The sequence below is a fragment of the Mixophyes fleayi genome, chromosome 1, assembly GCF_038048845.1.
Source record: "Mixophyes fleayi isolate aMixFle1 chromosome 1, aMixFle1.hap1, whole genome shotgun sequence".
Taxonomy (NCBI): Eukaryota; Metazoa; Chordata; class Amphibia; order Anura; family Limnodynastidae; genus Mixophyes; species Mixophyes fleayi.
The window spans coordinates 240282830-240301330 of NC_134402.1; the positions used below are offsets into that span (position 1 = coordinate 240282830).

The 18501-nt window shown below is 38.4% G+C and overlaps 1 protein-coding gene across 4 annotated transcripts in view; it reads left to right on the forward strand.

The window, feature by feature from the left end:
• Positions 1-503: 503 nt before the first annotated feature.
• The window catches only part of POLR1E (RNA polymerase I subunit E), a 38623-nt gene continuing 20625 nt past the window's right edge, over positions 504-18501 (forward strand). The window contains exons 1-8 of one of the 4 annotated variants that reach the window (XM_075208353.1): positions 504-639; positions 2369-2467; positions 3103-3179; positions 6867-6964; positions 8113-8165; positions 10245-10389; positions 12881-12985; positions 14578-14674. In XM_075208353.1, coding sequence (XP_075064454.1) covers positions 532-639; positions 2369-2467; positions 3103-3179; positions 6867-6964; positions 8113-8165; positions 10245-10389; positions 12881-12985; positions 14578-14674 — 782 coding nt within the window. In that variant the 5' untranslated portion in view covers positions 504-531. Of the gene's footprint in view, positions 640-2363; positions 2468-3102; positions 3180-6866; positions 6965-8109; positions 8166-10244; positions 10390-12880; positions 12986-14577; positions 14675-18501 lie in introns of all 4 variants that reach the window. The other 3 variants (XM_075208342.1, XM_075208362.1, XM_075208373.1) reach the window with 3 other exon arrangements.

Below are 18501 nucleotides of genomic sequence, written 5' to 3' on the forward strand. Positions count from 1 at the left end.
ATGCTGCCCTTGTAATGATAAAGAAGAAGCAGCAAAGGCAGACCTGCAAAAGAGGATCAATTGTACAGTCCAGGGTCTGCAACAGCTCAATTCATGTACTTAACAGCAGCACAGGAATTCTGCTAATAGGGAGTGGGCACTAGTACAGCCTGTTGAACAATGTTAAAACAGGTTAAAATCTGATATGCACATAACGAACTAACAACAAAGAGCCTAGCATCCAGATCTAATGCATCATTATTAACACAACAGCAGACAGATTCACAAGGCAGAATCAGATCCATTGAGGAATATTGACAGTAAATACAGGACAAATAAGTAAAAACATTTGTAAGCAAAGGTTTACAACATTAGCTTAGAACATATGTTAAAATGTTATTTTAAACACACATGATGAACAGCCTGAATTTGTAGGAGAGCTGTATTTATATTTTAGCAGCTGTTCCAAACACGGTGTGGCCGGCAGAGGGCGCTGTCTGGTATAACACACATAGGAAGAGGAGGAGAGTGGTGAGGTTTTGTACCTCTCGTATGTTTGTTAGTTTCCTCCCAGAGCACAACGTGTGTGTTACAGATTACACATGGCTGGTAGAGCGAGCTGGAGCTACACAGGGGACCCTGAGCGGCCGGCCGTGCTGGGTGAGACTAACTGTACAACGAGTCCTTGTGGGATACTCTAGGCAGTAACTTGTACTGCAAGGCTCGTTAGTGTATATACAACGCTATAAATCAGAGTGTTCCATATACTGCAGCATTACGTAGTGTACTGGAAGTGTAGAATTTCACGTACATATTTAAAAATCCGCAGGTCTGTATTCTCGGTACTGTGAGGGTAACGTAGCTGTGTGTACTTATGTTCACAGAGAAAGAAGTTGCAGTTGTTAGAACCTTTAACGTTTATGTTATGTTTATAGTGGCACTTCTTTCACATCACACCAGTGGAGCTTACAGTCTAATTTCCCATACCACAGTTAAACACAGTCTCTCATGCACTAGGGCCACCTTTAGTCAGAAGCCACTTATCTACCAATATGTTTTTGGACTGTTGGAATAAACCAAAGCACCTTGAGAAAGCCAATGCTTATAAGGGGGAAACATACAGGAAGTCCTTTATGAAGTGCAAAACCAGCTTTGGACCCGTTGTGTTTCTTGATTTGCGCCAGTGTGCATAGATTTCCGCCAGTGTGCCATGGTTTATGGCGTAAGAGGGTGGCATTTGCAAAAGAGCAGAAATTGTTAAAGTTGAGGGGAGTGAGAGCTTTTCTTGAAAAGGAGTAGGCGCACCTGTGAGTAGTATTGCGGAGCAAATGAGATTTCCTTGAGCTGAGTGAGGTTATTCAGACAAGATAAAAGGGTGCATTAATGGTGATGTTTCTTGCTATGTGGTGGGGTACATGGTTAGGCAAAAGGACCTTCTCAGAGCTGGTGGTGTTTGTGTTTTTTTTAGTATATTTAGGACTCTTTTATACCTATCATTTTTTAATCCACTAATGTGTGAAAGCAGTTTTAAAATAAGACTATAGACATATCCTTTCACTCGTAGGGTGGAATTCAATTCCCCCCGAATTAGCACGGCTTTAAAGCTTTTACCGTTATTACGGTAATTTTAACCTGGCTTTCTAGCTGGCGTTGAAACTACCATAATAACGGTAATTACGTGCGTTTTTACCGTAATAATGCGCAGTCCGCGTTACTTTTACCAGTAACGTGGTGAATTTGAATTCCCTTATTGTTAATGTAAATATTAAATTAATCTAAAGCGAGTAGTATTTTATGTGATAAAAGAAAAAGCTTAATTGTAAAGTAGTAGGTTATACTTTGATGCAATGTTTACATTTTTCCAGGGTGCCTCTGGAGATACTCCACCGCTCCGCACCCATAAGATTGAGGAGGTTATGTGTACCATCTTAGCGCAGTGGTGCAAAACCAAGGCCATGTGTACATGATGTGTTGTGTGAATCAATATTATTGTTTATTTGCAAAGTGCCACAAAATGTACCAGGGGACAGTTTGTATAACAAAGCATACAAAAAATTAATTGTACATAAAGACCACATGATTACTTATGAAGAAAGTAAATATGGTTCTAATGAGCCTACGTTCTGGAGCAATGCTGAGACAATAGGAGCTAGTGGGACTCTGAGTGTGGATTGGAGCTATAGATGGTAGTGCACCCAGAAGCCATAGTATCTGGTGGGGGTAGGATTAGATATAACGAAGAGGTGGGTTTTAAAGAGAGAAATTAAAAGACCACCACCTGCTCTGTGCTGACAGCACACCCTAGTTGGAATCAAATCCAAAGCCTGTAACAATGGGGAAAAATAACTTTGATTTTTTTTTTTTATTCTGGTTTTATTTTTCAGTTCAGTTTGCAAATGGAAATATTCAGACTCCTGAGAGTGTAAATTTCACTTTATACAAGAACAAAGATCACACATCTTCTAGGACGAAAAAGCAAAGAATCTTGGTATGACAATAGAATAAAAATTTACTTTGCAGTTTTGGGTTACAAATACGACACCCTGGCACAGCCAAGAATCCATACTGTTTGTGCTCCTTCTGCTTATACATAGCAGGCATTGTAAATGCTGGGTACAATAAATGATATGGGTCGGCCAGTGAATAAAGACCTTATCTGCGCTACTGTTACAGGAACCCAACTTTTACACTGCCTGCTATGTGCAAACAGAAGGAACTGGAAGTATGATGCATGCTATACAATGTGATACACACATAGGGGTCTATTTACTAAGCTGCAATGAGCCAAAATCTGAACAAAACAATTATTTTCTCCAGAGAATGGCTATCTCAGCTCTTCTTTTAATCTATCAAGGCATTGTTAACCGTTGCCTAAACCGTTGCCCACTGCAGTCACCATAGACTTGTATTGCAACGATACATAATGATTCCTACTGTGTCGCTCATTAGCCACCTGTGATAAATAGGATGTAAGGATTTAATAAAAAAAAAAAAAAAAAAGGTACTCTGCCTCCTAGAATTATACCTTTAAAAAATGGTAGTACTTGTGTTGAAATGAGGAAAAAGTTACCAGAGGAGCTTTTTCTTACATGCTAATTAACCATTTTTTATTTACTTTTGTAGGCGGCTGAGACGGACAGACTGAGTTATGCAGGCAATAATTTCTCAACTGAGGCTTTGAAATGTAACTCTCTGAGCAGGTAGGAAAACCGTTGGACTTTTTTTCTTCAGATTTCTGGCTTCAGTAAAAAATGTAAATATTGCATTATAAATGCAGAAATGATTTTGTGGAACACAAGCTAATTATTTAGAATATATTTTAATATTATAATAGTGTATTAATATATATTTTGCTTGATTTGAATAGTTCTGGGTTTTTTTTCCAGTGGAAATCTTTTAAAGTCCACCCATCACATACACAGAGTGGAGCCATTTTATAGTCCTGGACCACTATTGCAGCTTGTCAATTCCCTAGAAGTGAGTGACATCACTAAGGCATAATGCAGAAATATTGGTGTTTCTTTGTAGAAGTGGGATAGAACTTAAAGTGATAAAACAAAGGTTTGAGAGGTTGGCTCCATTTTGGGCAAGTGTGCGAGAAAATGCAGCAAATTGTTAAGGACTCACTCATGCTTCTGCTCGGGATGTCACACTTCAGACAATGCTTGGTTTTGTGTAGGTGGTCTACTCCATGCTCTGCTGTGCATATATTCAGCTTGTATAGTAAGAGAGGCAATAAGAATGTTTAGCTATTCCTATCAACGCAGACAAATAAATCATAGATATGTATTGATTGATGAATTTGCTATAGAAAAGATGGACTCTCTTATGCAACAGTTGTATGTTATATTTGTTTACATTGGGGGTAATATCCTTCAGTTTCTGCAGTTGTACAGATACTCATGGGAAACATCTAAATGCTTATTTAAACAATTAGTGAGCGTATTTTAAAAAGGGAATGAAGGAATAGAGAGGGCAACTGTAGTAGAAAAACAGAATTTTATAGCAGATAAGAAGCAGACTGCCCATCTAGTCTTCCCATTATTTAATTCCTAAAAAGCCCCATTTGTTTCCTAGCTTTTTTACAGTTTAAGGTAGATTTATGTCTATCGCAAGCATGTTTGATTTCATGTACTGCATATTATACTCTACCACCACTGTGTGTCAGTCTATTATGTCTGTCTACTATCCCTTTGGGGAAGCAATTCATATGTATCAGATTTGCCCTAAACCTACTACTTACTCTATAGAATGCTTTCCTACTGTACTTTCTTAAAACCCATAGAAATGTTCATATATTTAATCATTTTCCTCTCTCCTTTCTTTGCTCCTTTGTTTACATATTGAGATACTTTTAGCCTTTTCAAGTAAGTTTTTTGAGATTTACATCACGTACAAATTTTAGTTGACCTTCTCTTTATGTATTTCTGGAGATATGAACACAGAACTGAACTCATAATTATAGGTGTAGTGAAGCAATAACTTTTACGGCATCATCAACTTTTTCTTATTACTATTCCAATGCCACCTAAAAGTGGCTGGTATTCCTCATTGCATAGCTACATTGTCTGCAAACCTGTAGGTTACCTGAAATGACCTCTAGATCCCAATCCTCCTCAGTAGTTGCTATATTCAGCCATTGGATTTTTGAATACCATATGCATAATTTAGCATTGAACTGTAATTTTCATACTTGCAATTCCTTTAATCTACCTAAATAACTAGTCATTTTGGCATTGCTTTGTCTGCCCTTTTAAATGTCTGTCATCTACAAAAAGGCATATTTTCCCTTCTATACTTGTTGTAATGTAACCAGCAAAGAGGACTGGTCCTTGGGATACTCCAGTTGTAATCTATCTTTCTTCTGAATGTAATCTAGTTTCTTAGAAACTCTATTGTATATCCTTTACCAATATCATATCCACTCATCCAGCTCTGAATCTAATCCTAAACATTGCAATGTATTTCAGTCTGCAATGTGGGGCAGTGGGAAAGACCTTACTAAAATCAAGCAAAGCCACATTCATGGCTCTCCTGATCTGTATTACCTTAGTCTCCCAAGCAAAAACAATAATTCACATTATCGTCCCCCAGTAAATCCATGCTGATTGGGATCTTGTAAATTGCTGGATTTGTGATATTTACAGCTCTTTCAGCAGCATTTTCCTCATCCTGTAAGGCTCAATGATCTGTATTTGCAGCTTCTTCATTTCCAGCTTTGTGAAGCAGGACTACACTTGCTCTTTTCTAGTACCCTAGGACTACTGTTTATAGTGACTGGTGGAATAATTCAGGTAAAGCTGTAACCAGGACCTGTTTAAACACTCTCTAGTATTTTAGGATGTATCCAGTCTGGCCCCATTGTTTTGAGGATTCTGTCAGGATCCTCTCTTCTGTAAAAAGACTCCTGACTATTTTCTTTGCATCCCTATTTCTGCTACTTAACAGAGGCCTTTTCTCCTCAACCTGATTTCTTTGTTGGCCACCTCAATGTAAATGCCTCTACTTCCAAAGAATTACTTACACATTTTCCTTCTCTTATAATCTAACACATTTAATTTTATGTGATGGTATATGTACCCCTCAGTCTTTATACTAAACCAGACTGATTGATGATCACTGGAACCTAAGTTCTCACCCACACTTACAAATGGAGATAGAGTTTCGGAGGTAAATATTAAGTGGAGACAGCTTCATTGCCAGTTCACAATTGCTTTGTAGAAGTCCCATGGAAGGAACTCTGGATTTCCTGTTTTTGCTTTTACCTGCAGCATGTCCAGTCCACATCTTGCAGATTAAAATCTTCCATAATTATTACCGGTACCTCTCTTTTCATTGTCATATAGGTGATGTCCTCCATTAGAACTCTATGTAGCCTGCTATGTCAGTCATCATTTTCATTACATGGTGACTCTATAGTAGCCACAATACCTAGATTATGCCTTTTTTATTTAGGCTATTAATTCTGGAATCTTATTTAACTTACTGTGAGCATGTTTATGCATAGCCTAAAGACTTCTATTACTGTTTTTCCTAATCCTTCCTTTTTGATTCTCATTCTGCTTTATTGAGCTTATTTTTGTTTGTTCTCGAATACTCTGAATATGTTAACTGCTGGCCATTCAATATCTTTTGTATTGGGGGAACAGCTTTATTTTTCCGGACCTATTCACTGCCCCTCGGCTATTTTACCTACTTGTAATAAAGCTAGGGGCCTTTGTAACCGGTGTAATGCTGTCAGAGTTCTGAGGGTTTTTTTTAGCAGAAAACTGGCAAATCCATGCATCTCGATGTATGATCTGAGTCACTTGTTGCCTTTTTTTATGCTAAATTAAGTAAAGGTCATAGAACATATTTGCATTGAATATGTTTTTTTCTGTGGAAAATATTATTTCTGCAGCAAAGATTTCTAGTGACAAATGCCAAAAACAAATGAGTAATGACTGCAAGGTACTTCCAAGTGTGGATCCCACACTCCCATCCAGGTTTACCTGCTGCCGGTTGTCACTGAGGCTCAAAGCTGAGCACTATGGATCTCCCATCAGTACAGCTCTACGATGCTATCTATTTCTCCAGCACCCATGACCTGCAGATAAACTCTGTCTCCCCCCCCTGATTTGCCATATGGGTGGCTCTAGGTTATAGTACGGAGGTGTTAACCCTTTAAGTGTGATAAGAAGTTCCCATGAGAGCTTCCAACCTGACTGAAATTTAGACTGCGAAACATTTCTTTTTTCTTTTCATAGTTTATATTTAATTCCCACTTCCACTAATAAATGCAAAGCATCAGATCTGTATATTTATATATGAAAAAATATCTTTTTTTAGGTCTTCAAAATTTAGCTGCCAGTTTATATAATTATCTTCTTTTTTTTTTTTTTTATCAGGTATTTTGTTGGAGTTCTAAATAAAGAAACTGGAACAATGGAAGTCTATGATGCTGAAAGGTTCACCATGCAGCCAATACTGGAAAACAGCAATAGCGGTGAGAAATTAAAACTTTTCCATAATGAAATTGGAGAATGTTTTATTAGAAAAACTTTAAAATCTTATTAAATAGCATATAAACCAGGGGATATATTTGAAAAAAGTGGAGATGTTGACTAGAGCAACCAATCGGACTCTAGCTGTCATTTTGTAAAATGCACTAAATAACAGCTAGAATCTGATTGGTTGCTATAGGCAACATCTCCACTTTTTCAAGCCCCCAGTTTTGTAAATATACTCCCAGGTATTTGCTTTTGATTAAAAACAAATGTCTGGTTGTTACAAGCAATATGCGAGTTTCATACTTGCTCTGAGTATATTTCTGTTGTCCTGAAAGTTAAAAAAAAAATAGATAAAAATTATTTCAGTTGTTTTGTTTGTGGGTGCACATATCTATCCCTATTGATGATTCTCATATAATTTGCCTTTTAGTGGAAATAAAGCATTTACTTATTCTGCTTTTCGCATGAGCGTATTCAGTTGTTTCTGCTACGTCGCTCAATAAGACCATTAAAAGCAAATCCATATTCATATTGATAATTTGAGAGAGCTTCCTGTATCTTGGCTTTATGGCTCTGTGAGTTTGGTTGCACATTTGCTGTTACAAATGCAGTTTCCACTTGGATAGTTGACCACAAAGGCAGCTAATGAGCAATTATTTACATAATTACCCACTATTCCTAGATTTAGGATTAAATCTACATTTTCTGGTTTTGTGGTACTTAAAAATGAGACAAAGTGATGTCTGCCTAGGAGCATGTTAACATCTTCTAAGACTGCCATTAGTCAGTCCTAGTGCATCAACAACTTATTTTTTATTTTGTTTTACTTTATTTAATTTTTTTGTAATCTTTTTTTTATTTAGGTGATAATGTAACCAGTACATCAAAAGTTTAGGAATCAACCTTACAATTTTTATCCTATATAAATAAAAGAATAAGCGTAAAGGAGCCAAAGAAACAACTTGGTTATTTTTGTCTTTACAGCTTGTTAACTTTATTTTTACTTCAAATTTTAACATATCTATTTAATCTCCAAAATGTAGTTCTACTTTGGGACTATGCCCTTGCATGACTGAGCAGTCTAATTTTTCTTCAACATAACTTTTATTTCTTATTTGGTGTTTTTGGTTTTTTTTCATAGTAGAGGGGCAAAGTCAAGATGTGACAGACCAGTCCAGCAGAACCTACAGAGAAAAGGTATATTCCTCAATTTCAATTTTTTTATGACTGTATTTCAGTTAAGTTAGCTCTTTGTAATGTTACTCTATTTTTATAATAGGGTTAGTAAAAGTAGCCGACATGGAGTGAGGGAAAAAATGCAACTCTTGGTACATGATTGTCATAGTAGGATCTCACCTCTTTGTCCGTTTTACCCAGTTTGTTTATTAGTTTACTATGTTTGTCCCCAATTGTAAAGCGTTACAGAATATGTTGGCGCTATATAAATGATGATGATGAATACTGTGCATATATGCATTTATCATGTAAAGCTGTGAGCGAGGTGCAGTGTTTGGCACTAGATACAGAGAAGGAGTTTGACAGGACAGATTGACGATAGATGAAAGCTGTACTTGGTTTGTTTCCCTCCTGAATTGACAGAATCCTAGCCTATGTACTGTAATCTGACAACCAGAGTCATCAATTCCATATTGTTTTTCAACAAAACTGACAAGGGCCTTGTCACCTATCCTTTTGCCCCAGACATTGAACTGTGTGCACACCTTGTTCACTTTCACCCTGATATCAACGCCTCAAAATCAGCCCCAGCCAATTCAAAGTCTCACTTGACCCATGACTTCTGTACCCATTCTCTGTTGGTCCTTTTTGGAGTTTGTCAGTTTTTTGTCAATAAATTATGTAAAAATTGGAGGCACTAAATCTAATTCTCTGGAATTTCATCTACCTTGTACACCTTCGCTGTGAAGTAGATGTATGGAGAACTATAAGGCTAACCCTTTGATTTGAATAGGCAGTTGACCATGGCGCTCGGGTGGAGGAATTTACCCTCCCCCCCCCCCCCCCCCTTGTTTTTAACTACTGCTGACTCATCTACAAATCTAGGCTGCTTTATATTAACTTTGCCAATACCTCTACATAAGCTATTCACTTGACCAGAGAACAAATAATTAGTCATACAATCTACTATATAAATGCCTAGTGGCATGTGTGGGAAACAAAAAAACCAAGCTGCAGTGCCACCTGCTGGGCAGAGTTATACACTGACCTATATATTTCTTGAAGAAGAAGTGACAGTTGGGAGTGGTTGGTGGTTGCCGGGGGTGACTGTGGGGAGTTTTTAACACCTTAAGTAGCTTGATGAAGGATGTGGCGATGAAGATGAAGGATGAGGTGATGGAGAAAAATTATGAGGTGGTGACATGTGGACAAAACCACGTTATAAAAGGGCGCTTGCGTCGGGAAGTAACGCTCTTCCCCTGACGCTCTTCCTTTAATAAAAAATTGAATTTTAAAAAAAAAAGAGACATTTTTAACAATATTTTAAGAAAAGAGTAGTCTGAAGAGTTATATTTGAGGTGGAATTATTTTTAAACCCCCTCTTTAATTAAAGTATCTCTTATGCCTTAATGCTCAGACTTCATTTTATATTTAAGTGATATGTCTGTTTCTGGGAATAACTTTTTTTTTTTTGTACTGTTGTGTAGTCAACCTTGATGAATTTTATATCTGGGGACAGATGGGCTTGCTACTTGGAACATATTGGATTAAATGATTTTGCTTTATATTGATTATAAAGGGATAACACCTGGTACAAGAATGTTAGATATGGGTACTTTATGCATAAGGTCAGGAATATTAATACATAGTTACATTTTGTCAACACACGACATGCTGTGCTTTCACACAGGAGATGGGGGGTAAGCGGAGATATGGTCAGTGTTGAGCAGACAAAATTTGGGAGTTGGTGCAATATTCTTTGTGTGACCTGCATGACTTTTATGTGTTCATGACTGCTTCATTTTTCTGAACCCAAAAAGCATCTGTGTCATGCAAGAGTTTGGGGAAAACAGGGTAGTTTAAATTGTAGTTTTTGATTTTATTTATCCATGATGGTGTTTTTTTTTTATTTTGTAACTAACTCTTTCACTAGGGGTACAGAGGTAAATTTTCCATGTTTCTTGTGTATATCAGGCTTTTAAAATTACTTGTGACAGCCTAGTTTAGTAAAATTTATAAACTTACAGGGAATTTAAGTAAATATTGTAAAAATGTACCGTTTTATTGCTAAAAGGTTCACGGAACTTACTTTTTTGAAAGGTTGATGCTCTGATAGAAGCCTTTGGAACCAACAAGCAGAAGCGTGCTTTGAGTTCTCGAAAGTTGAATCAAGTTGGCAGTGAAATATTAAGTAAAGCTATGGCAAAGGCTGCTGATGAGATCATTGAGACCAAGGGAACAGCAGGCAAGTACAAAATTCTGACTTGATTAATGTGACTTCACCATGTTATTTCACTTAACCATTACACTTTAGTCTTATGAGATTTTTCTAATTGGGTAACCATTTTAATTTTCCAAAATTTTATTTTCAAACATAGAAGGTTATAAATGATACCTGTTTTGGGTGCACAAAGTTCCATTTTACTGTTTGTTGTCTTAATGACATAGCTGCTGCACTTGTCTTATAGAAATTGGTTTTGTTTACAATATCCTAAATATGGCTAACCTTTTCATGAATGTCAAAATTAGCCTGTGGTTTTTATGGTAGATCACTGATGCAATAATATGACCCATTGTGTCATTTCAAAGTATGTTTGACTAGGGTCTGAGCACTGCTCACCCCACGCACACCTATTGCAGTTAATAAATAACCCTTAATAAAAATAAAATGTCAGCCCAAAACTACACTTTTTCTTTATAAAAAAAAAAAAAAAAAAAGACATGCAGATAGAAGTAAATATATGTGCAGGTGGTGTCTGCACCTCTGTACTGCTATCAATAGAACTGCTATCAGGGACAGTGCATACATTTACACAGCAAGATGCTGGTTTTGCTAAACACTGCGTAAGTTTGGGGAAGGGTACATTTGTGTGCGGTTTGCCTTCAATGCAAATGTAAAATCGGTGAGTATTTGCCTTGAATAAAAAAAGTTTGCTGTTCATCAATAAAAAGTTAGAAATATTCATTTTAATTAAATGCAGTATATTAATACAGGCTTGGGTGATTTTATACATGGCAAAACAGGGCAGAATATAACTCTGTTCTGTTATACCATTACATTGCTCAAATTGCAATCGTACTGTATCATCATGCTGAGCCCCTAATTGGCCAACACCCCTCCCTCTGTAGGGCATCAGCTGACAACTATTCCAATTGATTCCTGGCAATTATAACATCTATGCACAACATTGTAGCACACTTTGCTATTATACTAGTCAGATTCTATAGTGAGACTTGACTATAGAAAAAAAAAAAATACAAATAAGACTGAATGGGAGCAGCTGACTTCCGCATCGCACAACCTCCTCTGCACAGCGCAGGAAGGTCATAGAGCACACCAGAGGAGGAGTGAGGGTGTAGGGTACTCTGTCCTTCCTCTGGGGGCAGGAGGGAGAGCAGTAGCTACTAGAGCTAGCTGCAAAAGTAAAAAGAGGATGAGGTGAGAGGCAACTGGATCAAGTCTTCCTTTCACCCCCACAATTAGTTACAACTATTAGAGGTCCTATGCACAAAGTTACATCATGCTGAGCTGTGCTTCTGTATTTGTCAGAAGCAGACTTTGCTAAAAAGTGAGACCGGAATCAGCCTGCTGGGGGCTTCAGGTGAAGGCTTGCTAGGCCATTTGTTGCCCACCACTGCTCTAAATTCATGCAATTGTCTGGAAGATACACATGTGCAATAATTGGCCAATTTCCCGTTAACATTGCATGTGACCAGATGAATAGTACCTTACTGGCTGCAAATATATCTTTATGTAAAAACTAAAATCACTACTCTAACCCTAGGTAATTGGCTATTTCCATAATGTGTCATCTTTTTATGTGTATTGAATCCTAAATATTTTCATGTAAAAAAAAATAAATAAATAAAAATCTGTTTTTTTTGGGGCAAGGGACTGCTCCTTGTACTATTAATGGATTTTGTATATTTTTGCACCTTTTTAAACACAGCTATTTAAAAAAATGTTGCAGCCACTAATAGAGTTAGGCCTTGGCCATTCTGTTGGCCAAGAGGAGGCTGCATAACCTAAGGATCCAACCAGTCTGACCTAGCCAATATTCAGGGTTTTTTTTGGTATATTTACTAGATTAACTTTACATATGTTTTTATCTTATATCTGTTATATAGGGAAAAATAAGCTATGTTAGAAAAACAAAAAGTAGGATTCTGTTCTTGCTATACAGGTGGAAAATATCTGCAGTTTTTTTTGTTTGAGGCGATAGGTCTGTGCATGCAAGCTGTATATTTTTTTGCTTGTATTTTCTTTATTAATCTTATTTTAATGGGGGCGAGACCCTGAACAGGTAGATCTCCCCATCACAAAGAGATGTAAACTGTGCCTAGTAGAGCGGTTTTTAAGACCTAATAGGCAGGAAAGTTGTGTACTACCATCTGATATGGTGATGTCGCAGGATTTCTTTCGGACTGTGGCAGCACCTAGCATTTTGCCATTTGAAACACATCACATGTACCTAGCTTTCTGCTGTGATCGGGGTGCTAGGAATGGAATTAAATAGTTCTTGTCATCCTCTCTAGGTCCTAGAAAACTATTTTCTGTCCACTGTTTATAACTGGTTAAGACACCATTCCACAGTTTTTATATATCGGGCAGCTTGGGAGTGGTTAAGTTGCGGCTTAAACTTGTCATTTGTCCAAATATAAAAACAATGGAATTGATATCAATATGGTCATTAGTATTATGTTTAACATAATAAACCCTAATTTCCTCTTTACAGAACTAGTGAAAGAAGCAATGAACACGAATGAAGAATCTTCACTATTTCTTCCTCCATGTGATGCTAGTGCAGACAAACCAGAAAACGTCTATAGATTTGATCACCGTATCCTTTTCTTGTATGGCCTGTAGAAGTCTGTCTGTAGTAACAGAAGCAGCAGGATTGTCTGTGCCTGATGTAACACTGCATGTTGCTACAAGAAATGTCCTAGTTTATGCGGCTTACTATAAAACAGCCCCTCTCTTCCTGCATTTTTCGGTCCTTAAGTTTGTGGTAATTCTGAAGTCTTTTGCTGTATTTTATTAAATTATGTCCAGGTTGCAAATTAACCTTTATTTGCCTTTTATAGGAGTAGTTTCTCCTGCCACCATGTATTGAATAATGTCTGTGCAATTGCCCGCTGTAACACAGCATGGTATTTCCAGTAGTGCAAGGCATACAATTATGGAAAGCTATAGTAGCTACTTGTGATGAGCAAGTATCCTTGTCTTCATGATGTGCTTTCATGGCTCTGGCTGTCCTTGTGAAAATGTGCTGTGATCCTGTTGTAATGACACCAAATAATGGTGTACTTCAGGGAACTTTAGCATTTGAGTTGTTTTTATACGGTGTACTTCCGTTATTACTGAAAACACACTAAGGATTTCTACATGAACTAGCAGCTAGAATAATCTTGTTTACTATACAGCTGAAGTTCTGAAAGTTTTGTTTGATCAATTAGCAATTGAGAGCCAATGACACTAGATTAATTTCTAGCTTAGGCATTTCTTGAGTTAATAATTGTGTTGTATAAGAGCTGTGTTTGCCCAGTAATTCGTTCTTTACAGTAATAGCCAGTGGAAGGCAGATGCTTGGCACTGTTATACTGGAATTGTTGGCAAACAATTCTCTGATGTGCTTAGTTATCCTGAATGCATTCAGAACACAAATGACCTAGTAAAGCAATGGTGCATGTTTTAACTTTTAGGTTAAGTGTAAAATTCTTTACATGGGTTTCATTCCATCTTGTACATCTTAGCTATTTGGATTTACTACAGTTTGGTACTTTACACTTTTAGGATTTTCTTTGAGCCCACGTCAGTACGTGGCCACACTTGAAACCACTGAACAGCAAAGTAACGCTGTCATTAGTAGTTGCCTCTCCTGTAGTCCTCTCCAATAGCAATAGTGGGGTGAATTAATTTCCCCGCAATGCGTCGAATAGGGTCTCTGGATCATTGCTGCTTTTTCTTTGCACCTCAAAGAGGAAAATCAGTGATGTTCAGGTACCGTTGTGCCCAGAAATGAGCATAAACAGATATCGCCGTGGTGTCTGACTGCTCATCACGGAGAATTGAATTCTACAACGCACCCACACGGTTTAGCATTTACAGTCAGATCCAGTGTAATTTGGCATGTAGAGTACAAGGGCATGTTTCTGAATTGGCAACACAATGAGCGCTTAGGTACCAACCAAGGTAGTTTCTGGTCACAACACTGAACCCTAAGCTTTCATTTAGAAATGGGCTTCTATGATGGCAGGGACACACAGTAATGTATTTATAAATGCCAAATTATGGTGTAGCACATGTATATATGTTTATAAACAATATTGTCAATGCTGAATACTTGAAATGATTTTAGCTATCCAATATGAACAGTTTACTTGATCTAAGAAAATAACTACATCTTGTTGTTTGGTCTTAACCACTGTCAAGTTATCTCTCCTGTGGATTACGCAGCTTTGGAAACGGTTTCTTCTTCTTTTAAGAACATCACTTCCGAGGAGCTCAAGACCTTAATAGAGAAAAAACAGTAAGGCATTGGTATTATTATTGTTTATATAGCACAAACATATTATGAAGTTCTTTACTGTGAAGCGGTCATGATACAGATGCATGAATACAATGTCATGAATCAGAATGATATTCAGGTCTGGGCAATATGTAGGCACTTTGCAAACATTCATCTTTCATTAACGGAAGTACTTCATTGTAATCTTCTTTTTTTTTTATTTGTGTGTGTTTTGGATCTTTATTTATCTGAAATATCCATCCTCTTTTTAGCTTACATTTTGTCACTGACTCAGTATGTGGGTTCTGCTTTGCATCTCTGACTAGTTTACAATCTGTTCTATCAGATTTCTGGATCTTCCAAACCTTGCCCTAACTTTCATTTTCCCAAATGATCTTTCTGACAGTAAAAATTCCATGGTAAAATGGCTTAAATTTGTTTACAGCCTTCCCCTGCTTTGTAACAGTTTATCTTTATTTCCTCCTCTTCAATCGATCATGGCAGCCATAACTCTTGGTAGGTTCCAGTTTGAATTTGGTGCCATACTTCTGTCCTCGGCGGTCTGCACATGTATATCGCTGCATGGGTCACAGGGCACAAAGATTGACACCTGGTTAGTAAGAGGCTCAGAATTCCTAAGATTTCCCTGCCTTTGGGAAACGTTTTACTTTGATCCTGAGCGAGTGATCTGGACCTGGCAATGCAATGGAGCCGGAGTCAGATCCCAAACAGCCGAAGGACACCCATGCTGGTTAAGCTCCTAAGTTAGGGGTCCTGCATTCTGTATGATTATTATTATGAGTCAGTTATTAACATCAAGTCTCTTCAGTACTCGCATAGAGCTTGTGGAAAGGGGCAGCAAGATGTATAAAGTTTGTGGAGGCTGTGATATGCTCCTAGTGATTAAATGAAGGAGTCCTTTACACAATATGCAGTTCTCATCCCAAGCGTAAAAGCCTGCTGAGCAGTATAAGGAACTTATTGCATGGGCGACTGACAGGTTTTGTGTGCCAAACAGGGGTTTTTTTTTTGTGGGTTTTTTAAAAAGTTCCCAGAGAAGCATAGATTTGGAGAACATGTGTGCAATCAGAATGTAAATCCCTAGTTATGTTGGATCATTAAGAAGATCATGGATCATGGAGGAAGCTCTGAAGTGGAGCTTGGTCCCAAAAGTAGACGCACCTGTGGCTAGTAAGTCATCACCGACTCCCTATCCTCAGAGATCCCATGGATATGATGCAGAGTTGTTTTAAGAAACTTCATATTTCCTCTGGAACTAATGGAAATCTGGTGTAGCTATCACTTCAGTGGTAAGAGCAGTTCATGGGGAAAGAAAGTCACTTTATACAGATGTCCAAGAAGTTATGTAGGTATAGAGATTTTCTGTGAAGTACCTTTTGGATACCATTGCTTTTTCAGCAAGGACAATGGTGGTGGCCAGGAGAGCCGTCTGGTTCTGTCCTTGGGCGACAGACACTCAGGCAGAAAGTAGTATAGACAATCTCCTATTTTAATTATCCCTACTCTTTGGAGACAAATTGTATTCAGATTTACCCCCCAGAGGATTTCTGTATAACAAACTGCCTGCCACAAGATCGCCTAGGTATTCTTCCACAGCTCATCAGCTTTTTCACAGAGAGTCCTTTCAAGTTTTAATATTCCACAAAGACCATTGTCTGGATCAGCCCACCATTAACACTAATAGAGGGCAGTAATGCAGAGACATGGGACCTCTGTATTACAGATCAGTAGGTGTTGGACATTGTAAGAAATAGGTACAAGTTGGAGTTTCATCAGTATGTCAAAGGAAACTTTATTCAATCCAGGACTTTGTCAAACAGGGCAGAATTGGTAGCATTGCAAAACAGTCTGCAATCGTTAAAGTCAAGAAGGCTTCTATTCCAGTCTCACCCTTGTAAGAAAGTCATCAGGGACTTTTTGCACAGTTCTAGATTTGACAAGTTTATTTTTTGTACCACACTATTCCACATGGAGTATGTGAAATCTATCCTTACATGAGCAGAGGAGATTTTCTCAAATCCATAGACCTTCTTTGCATATCGGGCTGGTGACATCTCCAAGAACTTTTACTTAGGTGCTAATAACTCTGATGTCTGAATTGAGGAAACAAAGAATGAAGAAGTGGCCTTGTGGACAACATTCTTGGGGTGGGGGAGCTCAGAACGTCTTGTCAATTTCGAGACCACTCAAGTGATTGTTTTTTTGCAACATGGCTGGATTGTGAACACAGAAAATAATGAATCCCATCACAACAGAAAAAAGTTTCTGTAGGTCCAGATAGATGACATACAGAGCAAAGTGTCTTTTGTCTCAATAGAGGCGTATCAAGATTCAGTCCCTTGCACAACAGCTACAGTCTTAGTGTCCATAAGAAACTATCTTCAATTATTGGGGATGTCCTGTGGGCAAGATAGCACATGCAAGATCTCCAGTGGGAACTTCTGAGAAAGTGGGATCACAGAAAGATGTGATCATCCCGGCAAAACCTGCTAGAGAATTTCTCAGGTGGCGGCGAAGCCCAAAGTTACATAAAAGGAGTGGCACGTTTGGAATCAAAATGTCACAGGCTGTAGAGACCATCTTCAGGGACAAGTGGCGCAAGGCACTTGGGCACTAAACAATTGCACATAGATATATATATATATGTATATATATATATATATATATAAAAAAAATTCAGGATTTAATATATATGTATTGCACGATGTGACACTAAATTCTCCATCGTGATTTCAGCAAAACTCTTCTACTCTCAAGGTACAAGTGTCTGCTTTGAGTTTTTTTAGCTTCTAAGTTAACCTCAGAATATTAGATTCACTTCTTCCAAGATGCCATGGGGCCTTAATTTATTTAGAAACACTCTGTCTAACCTGTTTGTACTACTGCAAATTATGTCTGCTCGCAGAATTGGAGAATTGCAGGCATTGGTGTGCAGCGAGTCATTTTTCAATGTGTCTGTAGATAAAGTGGTGGTTGGAGCCAATCCATAATTTCTACTTAAGGTAGTGTCTATATTCCACATTAGTAAGCAGGTTGTAGTGCCACCTTTCTGTCCAAAGTAATGTCTATATATCTGTCCATAAGGGAAGGACATCAGAAACCTCTTTTCGTGGTTTGAGCTGTGCCTCAGAAGGGATATTCTCTTTCTAAACAAGCCATTTCCAGATGGATTAGTATAGTTGTTAGTGTCAGGCCGTAGGCTTTCTGAGGAGTACAACGGAGCAAAACACTAACTGGTATTAGCGCCACTGAACTAGCAGGTGCGGAGTCTAACGTACCCCTGGTGTTCGCCAGGGACCCCCACAAGGAGGTTTGGACTTCGCTGCACAGGGTACGCAGGTCGCGGTCCTACTAGCCAGTTGCCGGTGTAGTGTAGAAGGGTCAGACGTCCGGGTCGAGCCAATCAGGAATGTACGGTACCAGGGAGAATCTGAAGGAGTAGTCAACAAGCCGAGGTCGCAGTACAGTATGGGTCACACAGATAATAGGATGGTCGCCAAGCCGGGGAATCAACGGAGAGCAGGAACAGTGGAAGCACAATATGGAACTAGGGAGCAGGTGAACCAGGATGCTAGGTATATAACCTGTTACTCTGGCACCCTAATGGTGCCAGAGCCAGGTTTAAATAGGATAGGTTAGGAGATGATTGGAGGAGCCAGGAGGCGGGTATCCAGCGGGAGAAGTAGCATCCCGTTGCTAAGCAACGGGACGAGGCAGGGCGCATGCGCCCGACAGACCCCAGGAGCGGAAGCCGCAGCGCGTCTGTTGCCTAGCAACAGAGTACTACGGCCCGGAAGGATCAGCGGGGACAGCGCCTGACAGTTATA